This window comes from Lichenostomus cassidix, chromosome 1, assembly GCF_008360975.1.
Source record: "Lichenostomus cassidix isolate B80296 chromosome 1, HeHo_3.0, whole genome shotgun sequence".
NCBI classification, from domain to species: domain Eukaryota; kingdom Metazoa; phylum Chordata; class Aves; order Passeriformes; family Meliphagidae; genus Lichenostomus; species Lichenostomus cassidix.
The window spans coordinates 72,139,673-72,156,751 of NC_139479.1; the positions used below are offsets into that span (position 1 = coordinate 72,139,673).

Consider the following 17,079-nt stretch of genomic DNA (forward strand, 5'->3'; position numbering starts at 1 on the left):
TAACAGTAATGACAAAGAGGGGAACCATTCCTTTTCTGTCCAGGTAATTCTCCTAACCCAAAGCATGGGCAGTGACAGGCCAGCCTGGGATAATCTGCTCACCACAAGAAACAATACCCAGCAAATTACTAACTTCAAACCTCTTTGCTACTAGTGCTGCATGAACATAGCATATTTTTAAAAAGGTAATTACATCCTGCAAGAAGTAAGTAGCAACATAAATGGAAACTTGAGCAGATGAGCAGAACAGAACAGGAGGACTTGGAAAGGGCATTGCTTTGTCTTTTTCCTTCCTGTAGATTGCAATGAAATTACTACACCAAAGATACTTTCTCTTCCAGCCTTTCATTGCCAAAGGTTTGTTCATTTGAGCAGTAGCACTCGTGCTGTGCAAAGCACTGAACAAACAAGCAAAGATGGAACGGAGCTTACCTGTTATAAGAGCATCTGGTCTTGACTGTTCTTTCCTCCATGCTGGCACAAACACAGTAACATCCTTGTGGCCTCTTTCCAAAAACCAGTCTACTGCCAATTTGATTCCTCGACAAGAAAATACTTCTTTGTTCCCATGGCTGAAACACACATTAAAATTCTTTATTAGATGAGTTTGTTTTTCTATGACCATAAATGGAGCTCAGTAAAATGTGGAGGTCAAAGCCATGCTGTTCACTTGCTCCATGGTTTCTAAAGGCAGCTGGGAGGCTGTCTGAGCCTTGCTGAGACACAGCCATCATTTGCAAAATGGTGTGGGAGAGGGCTACTAAATCTGCCAAACTTATTTATCACCTGCACACAGATTGGACAAGTAAAGAAAAATGTAAGTAGGGGCTTTTAAAAAATCCTCAAAGTCCAAGCAAAAGAATGGGGCATAACAGGCAACTCAAAGACTTGACAAAGGAAAGCAGGAGGCCCAAAATACCAGCATAAAAGTGTAATGTGTTTAGGAAATGTTAGCAGGTGAGCACTGGTGCACATGGCAGCAGGGGAAGAGACAGCAGAGCCTGCTACAGGAGCTCTGTGAGGTCCCATATTAACAGGGAAAGAGACAGGAAAAGGCCTCCAAGCCTAAGGGGATGGCAGGCACTCAGCAGGACAAATTAGGCAAACTGGAGAGACTGTCCAAAATCAACATGGCAAAACTAAGAATGTGCTTAGTATGTACTTCAGACAGAGAAATTAACATGTATTAAAAACGCTGTGAAGAGACAATTAAGCAGAAACTGATCAGACACAAGCAATACAAAATACGTGTGTCTGTTGTGCAATAACTGTCTGGGGTATAGCAGAGACATAATTATGTCATTTTCTAAAGGCAGACAAGTCCTTGCCCAACTTCTGCATCCAGTTTCGGGCATGACATTATAAAAGACACAGACGAAATGGAAAGAATCCAAAAGAAAGTAAAAAGAGACCTATGGGGAAAGGCTGAAAGAAGCACATTTAATTAATCTGGAAAAAAAAAAAAAGCAGCTTGTGGAAGAACAAACTAATCTTCCATGTACAGGAGTAATTAAAATGAAGGATAGCAATCAGCCAATGGGTGTCCATAGAAAGGTTCTGGGAGTAGAGAGTTGCAAGGTAGCTGCTGTGAGAAGAGTTTGGGATTGCCCCACGATGGGCAAACCCAGCTCTAGCCAGGTCCACAGTGCAGGAGATGAGAATGAGGGAACACCAAGGCTTGAGGAAGTGCTTCATGGGGAGCAGGTACACACCCAGAGGGACTTGCAGACTGTGGAGAACAGGAAAAGTGCAAGAAGGAAGGAGCAGCAGAGAACAACTGTGACATTCTGACCCCAGTCCCCTGCACTGCTCCCAGCTGCTCTCTCTGAAAGGACTGACTGTCACCTGCAGCTGTGACAAGGTGTAACAGTGAGGCTAGTGGGGAGGTAGTGGGGAAGACACAAGTTTGGGGTGAAGCAAGCCTGGAAAAGGAGAGGCAGTCTTCCCCCTAAATGCTTTAACGTTTGTCTTTTTTGTTTCCCGATACCTGATTTGGAATTAAATATTTACATTTACTGGCTATAAATAAAATTGAATTCCCCAAGCTGAGTCTGCCTGACATAAAAAATTACTTGATGAGTGATCTCCCTGTCATCATTTTGACCCATGGGTTTTCTTACTGCTGTTCCTCCTGTTTTCTCTCCCATTCTGCTGGGAGGAAGGGAACCACAGCCAACCCACTATAGTCCCACTGGGTAAGGACAGAAAAGTCCTTACCTTAGCATAAGGAACAGTTAAGCACTATGTTAGTAAAAGCAGATCTGTGGGACAGTCTGGCCATGGATTTTGGGATCTCCTCACTGGACACTTTGCAGAACAAGTTAGACAGCTCCTCTGAGGCCAACCTGGGTTCTCCATGCACAGGAGGAGACAAGCAACTTTTGTGAGGTCTCTCCCAACCCTGCAGCTCTGTGTAGCAGAAGAATCACAGTGGCATAGAAGTAAGCCATCACCTTTCACTTGGCTGGCTTGTCATATGTAGTAGGTATACCACAATCTGCTTTCCAGAAGGGTAAAAGACAATTCTTTGTCTGTAATTTGTGAAGGGGATAATATCATGAGGGATAGCCACAGGAATTGTAACAGTTCCTTCTCCTTGCATGTTTTGAGGTAAATAAAAACACCAGGAAGTTACTTAAAAACTCTTTTCCTCTTCAGTAGGGAAATTTTAAGTACCTTCTATTTCCACCTTTCTAAAACATAGCACTGCTGTGTGTTTCTTGACACCAAGAGGGCTTGAGTAATTGTGCAATGGACAAGGTGCCAAGGTAAAAGTGAGAAAAATTTTGCAAAAATGTTCCAATTTCAGAAGCCTGTGAAGGAGGTGGCATACACTTGCACCCCTGTCAAGAGAGTCTGAATCATGGCTAACACCTCTTACAAAGCATCACCCTCAGCAGAGGCTGTGTTGAAGGTCACAGACTGCAAACAAAAGGAAAAGAAGAAACCACTACCATTGACTGGATTTAAGTGGGGAAGTGTCCTACTTCCTCTTCCAATGATACTGGAGACAGTAACTGCAAACATAAGCATGTACTCTGATATTACAATTGTTACCAGCCATTACAATCAAAGTTTGTAGATTTTAGTTGGCATGGTGTACTTGAAGGGTAGCTTAGGCACATCTGTGCCTATAAGGCTACATTAGGAACACTGTCAGAAACAATATATCTGTGTACCTCAATATCCTGTTTAGCTATGGTTATAGGCCTCTGCAGTAATGTATTCCCTATTTTCTATGACCATATCACACGATATAGTATTACAACATAGTAACACTGAAATAATAAAACACAGACCAATATTTTTTCTAGGTACTGTTTTATACTATACAACTATTCTTGTGCTTGTTTGGCTGAAAGAGTAGTGTCTTTGTGTATCTCAAAACTTACCAGGAATGGGAAACCAAACCACACACAGACGTGACACACCTAAGGTGCACATGCACACCTGTAGAACAAAAATGGCCACCAGTATTTCATCCATGGTCTAATTCCATCTTCCCTTGACAAAACAAGATCGGGACACTTGGTGCACATTCAGCACCTAGAGAGCAGCCATAAGGCCTCCTTTGCAAAATCTGAGACATGAGGTTACTGCTTGTGCTATCAGCAGGCTGTGTGCAACCATAAACGTATCGTAATCCATTTTAAAACAATCAGGAAGGGCTTGTTCCAGCTACTAAATTCCAGTGGAATCACTGTACTGTGATTACTCTACAAAATCTCCATGGTTTCAAGTGAATAAACACACTTTTCACTCCTGACAGTGAACAAGTGCTGTGTTAGACTACATTTTAACAACACTATGTTTCTCTCTGTAAGGCTGAGAAATAATTTCAGGAAAAAAATCCTGGACTCTTGGAAAAAATGGACATTGTTGCCTATTGCTTTCCATCAGGTTGTAGTTCAGGCCATGCTTTTAAAGGCAGAGGGAGGACCTGGCAGTTCAGCTCCTTAGTTTTCTCTTGCCTAATACAGACTATTAAAATTCTTTCATCTAGAACAGAAATTTTAAATATACTTAAACTGCATGAAACAGAAGTGGGGAATGCATTACAATGCATACCAGCTATTTTGCACTGCTGAGCAAGTGAATTTATAAGTTGTATAAATCTTCACTCTTTTTTCCACTCCTTTTTGACACACGCCTAAGCTGGGATCTGAGCGGATACAAATTCCAAGGAATTTAAGTAATTAGTGAGAAAGTCTGTGAAAGAGATGTGCAATTAAAATTTGTTCTTTTGTTTTGTTGTTACACAGATTTGATGCTCTACATTTGGTGATGTTTGTGCTTCATCAGCTTTATGATACGTCATATGGTGAAAAGACTGAAATCATGCTACTGCTTCTGACTTCCTTCTTCTTAGTTGTAAAAAAGATGAGAAATGTTTGTTCTTCTTTGTCAAGAAACTTTCTTCTAAAAACCTCTTTCCAATTATTAGGAATATGCGAAAGCTCAGACCTGTCAGGTTGACAGCTGTAGCCCTGGGTGAGTACTGGGGTACTTCAGTTATGCTTGCTGACTATGTTTCATCTACCATTCCCAGTTGCAAGATACAGTATATTCCTTTAGAAGTACGTATTTCTTTTTCACATCATGTATGAATGATTCTTTTTACCATCACTTTTATATTTGGTCTGTTGATAGTTGTAGTTTTATTTTTAAATAAAAGAAAATAAAGGAGCATAATGTTTCCTGAGCAAAAAAAAAAAAATCAATCAAGCATTTTCTAGGCTAGAAGAATTAGTAAAAATTGTAAAACTGATGAGAACTCTTTTCATTTTCTCTGTTACCCTTCTAGACCTCAAACTAGATTTTCTAGTGACCATCTTGGAAAGAACCTGTGGTACATGCTCTTAAAAGCCTGACTATTTAGAATACCTGCAAGACTTCTAGTGCTCTAATACAATATTCAAACCAACACAGAGCTCAGATTCTGAAAGCTACAGAAAACATACACATTGATGACAAGAGGCGAGGTCTACAATAACGTCTATTGCATGTGGGTTTTTATACAAAATCTGAAATCTGGACACATCCACACACTTCCCATGTAAAAGTATATTGACTAAAAGCAAGAACAAAACTAAAACACATACTTGCCCAGTATGAGTTATTACAGAGTTACCAAACTATTTTCTTCTGTCATATCATGGGAGGAAAAGAGCATTCAGTTCATAGCACAGAGAGAGAAGGATTTCCACCCTGTATCATATCAGTGACTCATAACCCTGGCAGCCTGGTTTTGTAACTGGCCTCATCCCTTTTTAATTGCTTTTTTTTTAAAGCTCTACTAATTTCCCTATCACAGAAATAATTTGTCCCAAAGCATTTCTCAGTAACCTGAGCCTTCTATGAGTCCTGCATTTGTTCCCTCTATATATGTATATTTTGGTGCCAACATGAACCAGATAGAACAGTTCCAAAATGTTGGGGTTTTTTTCCTTTAGCCCATGACAAATTACTTCAATGCTTTGAGGTGTTTCAAGGAAAAAAAGCCTTGGAAGCTGCCACATATTTCAAAATATCTTTTGCCTGTAGGACTTCCAATGCTGGAGCACTCTGTCAGTACAGCAGCTGCTGTTGCCAGCCAGAACTGCACGTGGCTCTCTGACAGAACCACACACTCAGCACTCAGAGGTCAAAACAGGCAAAGAGAAGCTACACTCAAAGCTGCCAGTGACAGGCTCCTATCCATGTGATTGTTACTTGCTGGAAAAAATTTATCTATTCCTTAAAATGACTTCTCAAAATAACCTAGAAAAAGAGACAGATAGAGCTACTGAAAGATGAATGTCTGAGTCAAGGTATCAAGATACAACCATGTCTCCCAAACTCAGCAACACAATCTGAGGAGAAGCTAATGCAGCTAAACTGTTAGTTTGTTAAAATAAATAAGCAATTAAATTGCAACATGAAAACTGCATATGGCATATGTAAGAGAACTGAGCCGTCCTTTTGCTGACACAATTTGTAGTTGTGGCAAAACTTCAGCGTAGGCAGGGCATCAGTGAACCTTTTACTGCAGCCAAATGACCTGCCTCGGGGTTAACTCACAGGGCCAAGGCTCAGTTGCCTGAACAGAGATGTCTAACACTGGTTAGGCACCTCAGTGACACTTCCTCCAGCCCAATGCCACTCTGGAATGGCACTGGGGGCTCTGCCCATGACTGTCAGGCCTGGTTGTACATTTCTGGTGCCATCAAGCACCTACAACTTCTACAGCTGGAAGGATGTCTGGCCATGAAAGCTGGAAGGAAACTGTAAAATACCTGTCTTAAAGTGGGAAGGTACCTAACAAAAAACCAACTCCCCAAAGCAGCATCTTCCTCTCCCCACACAAAGTACACTATTTATCTCATGGTGCATTTTCCTTTGTGCAATGATGTACAATCAAGGACCATTTAAATATACAGGCCAGGGTTTTCCAGAAAGGGAAGCTGAAATGCATCATCTCCCTGGCCTGGGAATCCTAAGGGTGAAATTTTCAGAGGAATCTAATTGCTCAAAACAAGATGAATTTATTTCAATCTGCAAATCAAGATGGCCCACGGTTAAAATACTTCATATATATTGCCTATAAACTTATGAAAATTATTGTCCAAAAATAGTAATAAAACAAGTAAAATATAAAATATGCTTATCAGTGTTATCTTCATGTTGCACTCTCTGTAGGCACAGCAAGACTTTTCTACCAGTATGTTTTCAGCATAAAGTTTTATATATATTTGAAACATTCTTTTCAACAGTTGGCAAAGAAAGTCTGAAGGCACCCAGGATACCCAGGGAAAACTAATATAGAACTGAAGCAAATGAATAAAACAGCTATAATTTTCTCACTGTCTTTGTAACTAACAACTTTGTTCTTTATTCCTTACTTTGATTCCAGCACAGTAAAGTATCACAGCAATAGCCAATTTTAGGCCACTTTCAACATCCCAACCTCATCCTTGAAAAGGACAAGCAAAGGCAAAGGACTGTGCAAATTCACTGCCATATCTTTCTCTCTTCAGAAGGAACTGCTTTGCTCTCAACCTCAGCAGTAAAGGGAAGTCTTAAAACAAAGGGAAAAAAGAGAAGCTCAAAACCTTGCCTCTGCTGCCTCATGGAGAAATAGGACCTTCCCCTTTTGATCCCAAATTGCAGAGGCTCAGCTGAGAAAGCCAGGGATGCATGAAGAGCAGGTCCAAGAACTCACTGGAGAATAGACAGCTGTAGGGGTGACAGTGATGACAAAGAGCTGACAATACGCTGTTGTTAGATAGATAGAGATCACCTTCTTTTGCTTACCTCAATTACATAAAAGGAAAATTTAGGGTAGCTAAAATCTCAGCACACAGGGGAGGTGGGGATACAGAACTACTAGTGATTGGAATGTGTTACCTGTCAAGTATCAATGCTGTACAGCTTACACTAAATAAGGTCCTGAGTGCATTTTTATGGAGGACAAATACCTCTCTTGCTCACGTGGACCCAAGCTCTAAATGGAGATTTTGCATTCCAATATTATCATCTACATGCAAAACACCCAACTCACCTTATGAAGCAGGGTTAGAACTACACAGCTCTCTGGAACACTGACACAAGTCACTGCTCAGGTACAGCACGACTGAATTCTGGGTCCTATCCCTTGGTTGAGCCTCACTCCTTGCTGTGAGAAGGATCTATCAGAAGGTCCACAATAGATCTAGGGGATTATCTAACTTGCTGTTCAGCTCTGATTTTAAGTTTATACACACACAGAAAAATCAGTCTCATCTATAAGAGCATTCTAACAAAAGATTTGGCATATCTTAAAGGCTTAAACTGTGGGCATCTTTCCTCTTCTAGAAAAGGATTAAGTCAACACCAAGAACAGTAGAATAACAAAACCAGACTAGATTTGAAGTATCCTGTAGAAACTAAACAGCAATTCTCCAAGTCATAGCCTGCAAAAGCCTCCTTTCTCCTGTTGAGTTGAAAGAGGGTGTTTTCTTTGTTTTTGAAACTTCAACCAATTCATATTCTTTAGACCATATTGGAGCTTTAAACTTGATATACACAAGATGCATTTGATCACTCATTTTCAGTTTAAGGCAAAAATGACAAGCAATGCCATATGAAAGTTTAAAGAAAGCTTTCCAAGTGTTATCAAAAGGCAGAAAAATTGAGTGTTGGATTTTTCTTAATCTACAGTTTGCTAAAGCAGCTTGTCTGTAACAGGAGTAGTCACAGACTAGACTGGCACACATGCTGGCTCTGTCTTGCCAGAGTAAGTTGCTCTGACCCAAGCCTTTTTTGTGCTGCTCACAATGAATTCACAGATCCACCTACCATCCGTTGATCAGATGCAACCAGTTCCAGAAATACGAACATCCAGTTACATAATCAGACATATCCTTCCTACTTTGTGTCAGACCTACTTGTTCTCCCAATGACAAAAACATCAGGGTATGTTTACATGTCTACTGGAAAAAGAATCCTTTCTGATTCCCCCTGCTCTGATTTAGGAAGTTGAATCAACTCATTTTGCAGCCACCCAGTCACTAGATGAGATGCAGGTAGGAAAGCATCCCTGGCAGTGGGATAGAGGCAAGGCTGAAAGTAAATTACTCCATGTCACTCACTGGATGTTTTGTGAAACTACATCCTTAATTAGTCATGGAATGGAGACACAGGGCAGCACAGTGTTTGATCCTTCCTGGAGAGGACAGCTGTCTCATCCTACTTGTATTACTGGACATCAGTCACCTCAACCTTCTCCACAAAACTTTCCCTCCCCATCAAATGCATCCTTTAAATGAAAATTAGTAGCTGTTATCTAGAATAATTCTAATAGTAAATGGTATCGTCAAATATGTGCATTACAACACCATGGGAGTAAGAATATAGATCACAGTCTAACCATTCCTGTGATAACATACAGAAAAGCTTCCAAGAACACCTCTCAAAAGACTATCTACAATCAATTCCAAAGTGCACTCATCAGCCACAGCCTGGAGGAGCAAAGAGGAAAGACTAAACTGTGACAATTTATAGTTACTCATAACAGGAGCCTGGACATTTAGATACAGAAATCTGAAGAAGACTGAACTGCAAACAAACTCCTGTCTCTCCTGCACTGCTCTGGACATTGTTCTTTTACATGTTTAAAGCAGAAATTTTTCTAGTATTTGAAGTGCTTTGTTACTATTACCTATTTTCTTGAAGGGGAAAAGACAGATCCTGCAGGTAAACAACTTATTGCATAACTGGTGTCAGCAGCTGAGACTCATCTTTTACACACATGGGATTGGCTTTCCTAATCAAGGACTGATTTCTAGAAAAATCTGTGATGCACTGGACCAACAGCCAGTTGGCAAAGATGCTTTTCTTCTGAGCAATACAGCAAGGCATGAGCAATTCAGGAAGTTTCTGGAGTGCATTTGCAGTAACTTCTTAACATGGGTGACTGAGGACCCAACAAGTGAACCAACTGGGCCTCATACTCAGAAACAACAGAGAATGGGACTAAGATAGGAAGGTCAGGGGCAGCCTTTGCTGCAGTGACCATGAGAGGCAGATCCTGTGAAGAAAGAACAAGACAAAAAGCAGGATTACGAGACCAGAATTCAGGAGAGGCAGATTTTGGCTTATGCAGGAGAATCCTGCGCAAAGAAGAGTGCACAAGAAGATGGTGGATTTTTCAAGGATCACCTGTGCCAAGCTCAAGACTGGCCCACAGCAATGTGTGGGAAGCTGGGCAAGACTTTCCCTCAGCTCACTTTTGGAAACACTGAAATGGGATATTGCCAGGCTGCTGGGCCCTGATGGGTGTTGAGCGAGCTGGCTAATGGCATCGTAAGGCCTCTCTTGGCAATTTTTGAAAAGTTGTGATGATTTGGGATGTTCCTAAGGTCTAGAAAAGGGAAATATCCCTTCCATTTTCAAGGGGAACAAGAAGAATAATTCAGGGACCTACAAAGCTGGTCAGCTTCACCTTGATCCCTGCAAAGGGGATGGAGCAAATTGTCCTGCAAACTCTTTCTGTATGTAGATTGGATGAGGGTGACTGGGAACAGTCAGCATGGATTCATTAAGGAGAAATATGCTTGCAGCCTCATAGCCTTTTAAGGTGAGATGATCTGTTCAGTGGACAAGGAGAGCAGTGGACACTGTTTATTGTGGCTTTAAGAAAGCTTCTGACAACTTTGTTCTTGTATTAGACTTCTCTTATCACAGCCTCACTGACAAACTAAGGAAGCTGGGGCAAGGCAAGAGGATAGAGCTGGACTGAAAACTGATTGAACTGCTGCACTCAAAGGGTTATGATTAGTGGCATAAAGGCCAGTTGAAGGTCAGTCAGTATCTGTGTATTCCAGGGACTGACATGGGAGAATGCATTGTTTAACATCTTCATAATGCCCTAGATAATAGGACAGAGTCCACCCTCAGCAAGTTTGCAGAAGATGCTCAGCTGGGAGGAGAACACCAGATGAGTGTACTCTCACTCAAAGGCACCCTGGTCAGGATAGAGAAACAGGCCAATAGCTACCTCAGCAAGTTCCACAGAGGGAAATGCCAGCTCTGCAGCTGGGGAGGACTAATGCTAATCATCAGTATAGACTGGGGACTGACCAAATGGAAAGCAACTCTGAAGTGAAGGGTGTTGGGGTTCTGGCAAACACCATGCTGACCATGAGGCATCAATGTGCATTTGAAGCACGGAAGGCCAACATCCTCCTGGGTTGTGATAGGAAAAGTGCTGCCAGCAGGCTGAGGGAGTGGTCCTTCTCCTCTACTAACATATCTGCATTGCTGGGTTCAGTTCTGGGCTCCCCCATGTAGGGCAGACATGGACAATACTGGAGAAAGGCATAAAAATTAATCAAGGGACTGGAGCACCTTTCATACAAGGAGGAGAGGCTGAGAGATCTGGGACTGTGTAGCCTAGGGAAGAGAAGGCTTGGGAAGATCTTAACCATGTGTCTAAATACCCAATGGGAAGAAATAAAGGGAACAGAAACGCACTTCTCACTGGTGTCCAGTGACAGAACAGGAGGCAATGGGCACAAAATAAATACAAGAAATATTATTTAAACATAAAATAAGGAAACTTTCTTACAATGAGGGCATTCAAACACTGGCCCAGAGAATACATTGAGTCTCCATCTCCTTAGAGACATTTGAAACCCAACTTGACATGGCCTCGAACTGACATGGCTCTGTGTAGGAGATCTCTAAAGGTCCATTCCAAATGGAACGATTCTGAGATTACATTTGGTAGCAAACAAGTAAAGACCTGTTAATTTGATTCTTGGATACCGAAGTTCTATTAATAGATTTTCTCTGTTCTAAGGCCCTGCAGCATGTATCATACACATTCATATTTGGTTCATTTGGTGCAGGTGGTCAAGAAAGTAAAATGAACATAGGAAGGCAGAGCCTAAATATTTATGCTAATAGCTGAATAAACATTAAGGAAAACTGACAGATCTGGAGCTAATTCTGGAATGTGTTCAGTACAGTTTGTAGGAGAAGTTGAACCTAAGTCCACCCACCAAGTCTGAGCCGTGCTAACTAGCTAACACACAACTGTTTTGGATTTATGTGAAGTACAATAAAAACTCATTTTAGAAGTCTCTGGATAACTTCTTGGTTGTGTGCCACAATCATGTTTGTTCAACTGGACATGCACCCTCTACAGCCCAAGTTGAACCAAGAGATAAGGAATGACACATCCAGCAGAAATAACTCACAGGAATATGGCATATTAAAAAAGTAATATCCTTGCCTTATGGGTTAACTCCTCTGCTTCAAAAAACAAAACCCATCATATTGCCATAAATAAGTGGTATATTTAAATTTAATTTTCAAAGGCTTCATTTAAAGGGAATTGACTTGATTAGAACCTAAAAAAAATCCCCTGGAAACACCAGGGGCATTTTTTTTTTTTTTAGCCCATGAAAGTCTTGCATTAACTTTTATTCCTAAGCTAATGAAAACCGCATCAAGTTGCCAGAAAACTAAAACTGACCTTCTAAACCTTGGTGTTAGTAATCAGATAATCCTTATGACTTACTAAAACAGTTACTAATCGATTTATCGTTTAATCATTTACATTGCCATAAAAACCTAATCTCTCAGCTTGTCTCTCTGCCATTTCCTTTTCTCCTTAATCACTGATGAAGCATGAACCTCTCGCCTCCACAGCAAGTTTCTTGTTATGCACCCAGATGACTGGACCAGAATCAGGGAATGCTGTAGGTAAATGTGCTGTCTGTGGCCATGCAAGTGAAAGTCATCTCCCACACACTAATCTCAACAATTAAAGGCAATAAAACCTAACTCCAAAACTGATAATCAGGACCAGTATTATGGGCAGATCAGTTCTCACAGATTAGCCAACCAAGAAGTATCCCTTAAGCTGCTTAATTCTACATCACTATTTTATAATCTTAATGGATCTTACATTTGCTATAACTTTCTGTATGTAACTCTATTCAGAAATTGCCTGCAGCAATGGTGACTACCAAAAATTAAGGACTAGACTGGTAGTGAGAAGGAGAGATTTGATATCTGCCTGTAAAGGGAGAATGGCATTACCCTCTGGTTGTTCTAACACCACTGAGGTCTTACAGATCTGTAGCCTGGTTACAAGATCGGCACACTATGTGCTTGATAAAGACATTTACAAGAGACCCTGCATACAGTTTAAGGCAGTCACACCAAACATCAGTGCTTGAATGGGCAAGATCCTTCTGTTTCCATTTAAATAGAAAAGCAAAATCTTCATGGTCACATACCTCATTGCAACATTGCTGCCATCAATAACTACTGGCCTCAGGTTGTCTCCATCCTCTGTCACATCCTCCTGCAGTGGAGACTCTGACCTCTGAGACTCTATGGAAGACGCTTCACGCATTACACTAGTGTTAGCATTAGTTACAGTCTGATCAGTCTCAGTTTTATTCCCAAGTTTGACAAGTTCTCCCAAAATATCATTTATTAAAGCATCAGTACCAAGTTTATTTAGTACAAGTTGAACCTGCTCTTCAGAGTAACCCAACTTAAGTGCAAACTCCAGTTTGGTTTGATATTCTTTCACCACATCAGGAGGCTTTTTGACTTCCTTAGGTACTATCTGAGCCTCTTCTATCCTAAAGTCTTGCAAGATTTCATTTCTTTTTAGTATATGAGGCTCTAAGCAAGGAGATCGGCACAGCTGTCGGTGAGTCTTAGGCAACAAATGTGACTCCGATGCAGAATTATTCAGTCTCTCTGAATCATTATCAGAATTTGTGCTTTCTTCAGAGTCACAGCTGGAGCTTCCAGAAGTCTCTTCTGATGCCTCCTTTTCTACGTCTTCTTTCCTAGAATTAACCTTATCCATCGTTGGCTTCTCCGCCATCGACCAAGGTACAATTGCATTTATTTGTGTGCCAGTGCTCCCCACATAAAGGTGGCCTAAGTCATGCCCCAGATGATCCTTCAAGCCCATGAAGCTGCTGCATGTACTTGACTCCACTTTGCTGTTTTTCTTGTATTCCTGAATATAAAGTGTTCCGTATTCCTAAAGAAAAAACAAAAACGTTGCAACTGGTTACATGCATTACTTGTTTTCTATTTTCTTGCTGCTTCCTCAGAACTGCATTTATTCTCTCGCAGCAGAGAAATAGGACTTTTTTCTTTTTTTAAACATGGAAGACTTCTTGTGGAAAAAACTCTTCCTAAGGAACATCTATAGCTAAGTGGATAAATAGCTAACCATCTGTCTTCTGAGTGTATCAACTGTTTTTACTTACACATTTCTAGAAATGGGTTTATGAAAGAATAAGAAACCAAAGGCTCCAAGTTTACCTACTGTAACGCAGAGACAAGAGTACGGTCATTATTTAAAAACAATGAGATATTTCTTCTAGCATAAGACTATGCTGTAACAATGAAAAAAAAAGTGCCTATAAAATACAAGCACTAGAAAAGGTTTTCAAGCTAAATACCTTAGACCATGTTGAATAGAAAGAAATTAGCATAGTGCTAGATTATCTCGCTTATTAGTAACAGAAAACATGAATAAATAAAAACTTATTGGCCCTGAAAGACACTATCATTTCAACTGAATACACTCAAACTATTTCTGAATTCCCTTATAAAGTGATAATTAAGTCAAGAAAGACTAATTGCTCTCAACAGTGTTGTATTACTAACACATACAGGATTTAGGGACATGGATTGATCTAATGGCCAATAAAGCCAATGGAAGTTTTTGCACTAATTCCAACAGACCATTCATCAAGCCAACAAGGCAACAAAATTAAAAACTGGTTTCATCTCCTCCACTAGACTTGTGCAGGCCTTTAGCTAAATCAAAATTCTACATGTATAGATAGAAGTCATTTAGGAAGAACGGAAGAAAAAAAAGTTGCAGTTTTCTAGACTTCATACCCTTGACATATCAGTTTTTCTGGAGGCATTTTGCATAACAGTTGTTATACAGAAGTTAGTCACCCATTTCATCACAAACATTACTTCAGCAACCTACATTTAAAGGCAGATTGCTACCTCTTTCTCTTACTTTGTTCTTTTAAACAGGAATCTTTGCTAACTGCTTCAATAAAGAAATTAAAACATAAATTATTTCTCATAAATAAAAATGGACCATATGGACCAATTGTACTGCAAGGTTAGCATGAAAAAGAAGAATTTAAATTAAGGAAAGACTATGAAACAAAGAGTTCTTTCACACTTCCATCTTGTGAGGCAGAATATAAAGCAAGATATAGAGACAAAGGACTTCACTTGAACTTGACAGATACATTACAGACATAAATTACATCAAGGAGGATATACTGAGAAAAAAACATTATGTAAAATAATCTCTTGATCTATACTAATAGAAATTACAGGTATGTGTCATGAACAGTCAAAATTTCTGTTGGCAAATACATTGATTCTCCCATCCTCTTACAGGGGAGTATTTAGGAATAATCCAGTATTTTTAAAATACAGTGTACTTTCCTCTTCTTGGGATAAAAACTGTAGAGTGTGCACCAGAGAAATTCATCCAGGCTTAAGATTAGAGAGACTCAAACAAAGATGGTTCATGATCCATGGTTCAGTAAAAGTAGATTCTATAGGCAGTGAGTGCCAAGACATCACCATTGCAGTAGAGTGTTTTGGTTATGGGGCACAAACACTTACTTTACCTAAGCATTTCTAGTTAAAATAAATAAATCTCTTCTATCATCAGTGCTTTCATCTCCAGTACCTTAATCCAGGCAAGACTGATAGTGAAGAAAACAAAGTTTTATTTAGATCTTATCTTGTTAGAAGGCAGTAGGGCTGTAATTCTCAGGCAGTGTATTAATGAATATTGCCTTCTCTTAACTCAAAGCTTTAGGATTTCAAGCAACCCATAGATTAAACACAACGACAATTTAGGAAATGGACCTTTTCACACAGTGATTTATTAACTAAGATAATACACTCGATAGCACAGAGCTAGTAACAAATCACAATGTTCCAATAAAAGGATACAGTTAAAAAACCAACACTGTGGCCTTCACAGAACTCACACATACACTCACACGCACACACACACAAAAATTAAAACAAATCGCAAACAAGCAGCCCCTATTGGAAGCCAGGCTGCTTAGCAACCAGCCTCTAGTTGCTAGGATGCGCTCCTTTAACATACCATCATGAATACTAGCACAGCCAAAGAATAATTTGGTATGAACAAAAGCCCATGAAAGAGAGCGGGACTTAAGTGCGTCTGGTTTCCCCTCGGAGAACAATGCAGCTGCCAAACCAATCTGGAAGCCCCGACATCATTGTTCCACCAACCCCACAATCTGCTCTGACTCGAGGAAGTCTAGTTAATGGGCAACACTTTTAAGCTGGACTGAAAAGTTGAGCTGGCTCATGTACCGCCGCTGCAGAATACAGGGAGATAATGGGTCACTGCCTAAATCCGTGTACTGTGAAATGTCATTTTAGTATTGAACTAAAAGTGAAGGGAGGGTTTTTTTGGAAGGGGGGGAAGAAGAGGTTGCATATTAACAGCATCAAATAACGAAAGCATGAAGTGCATAGATTAGAAAGCGGATTTATTTTTTTTTTAGTGTTAGTTAAAATAATACTTAAGTCAGTCTTCAATTGCTTCTTTCTTGAAGTTTAAGTGCTTTACAGCAACTACAATCATAACACCCTCCAGTGGGATTCAAAGAAGTCACTAGCATATGAATGTGTCTGAAGATCAGGCATTATATGAAACGTACTTTAGATGATTTGCACATCAACTGCATATGAAAAATGACCATAGCCTGAGCTTGGTCCATTGTTAGGAATATATACATAATCAGCCTCACATCTATCTGCTTTAATTCTCCTGTCAGTCTCCATCATGTTCCAATATATAATTGCTTATTTTGCACAGAACTCCACTGTTTTCAGAAACTATTTAAAGAACAGAATAATAAAAGCAGCAGCTTTAACATCTCCCACAAATAATACACAGTCATTATACTATTGCTTTAAAAGGATAGTTAGAATTTTATTTGTACTGTAAATCCAAAGCTAAATATTTCTGAAATAGTTTTGCATAAGCAGCACACTATTTCTGGCATTTGGCCTAAACCCTGCATGCAAATTGCATTTATTTTCAGTGAAATTTTTGCAATGCCTGGGAACTTTGTGTATTGTGTTTCTGGTCAGTAGCATCTCAGAAAATTACACTTTGGAGCTCCCATCATGACGTCCTTTACGAGATTCATTGATTAGAACCATGAAAATCAGATATCATTGTTGAACGCTGCTGATTATTTTGTCTTGGTTTGGTTAGTGAGGAGCAACATGCCAGGCATGAATTTGTATTCCAAATAAACATTAGCATACCTATATACAGGACAATGAAGCTCATGAAAACCAGAAAAGGTCACATTTATCCAAGGAGTAACATCAGCTAAGAACTCCTTTATTTACAAGGAGCTTTTATTACACACATATGGTTTTAAAGTATGCTGACTGATACAATGCAATACAGCTAGGAAAAGCATCTACTACGAATTCTGACTCAAAGAGAGATAAACAAACAAAAATCCTCAAAAACATTCCAGT

The 17,079-nt window shown here is 39.9% G+C and overlaps 1 protein-coding gene across 3 annotated transcripts in view; it reads right to left on the reverse strand.

The window, feature by feature from the left end:
* The window catches only part of ZC3H12C (zinc finger CCCH-type containing 12C), a 44,986-nt gene that overhangs the window by 11,485 nt on the left and 16,422 nt on the right, over positions 1 to 17,079 (reverse strand). For all 3 annotated transcript variants that reach the window (XM_085063731.1, XM_085063721.1, XM_085063712.1), the window contains exons 2-3: positions 12,768 to 13,534; positions 433 to 572 (exon numbers count right to left, since the gene is read on the reverse strand). In XM_085063731.1, the coding sequence (XP_084919857.1) occupies positions 433 to 572; positions 12,768 to 13,462 (835 nt within the window). In that variant the 5' untranslated portion in view covers positions 13,463 to 13,534. The remainder of the gene's footprint in view (positions 1 to 432; positions 573 to 12,767; positions 13,535 to 17,079) is intronic.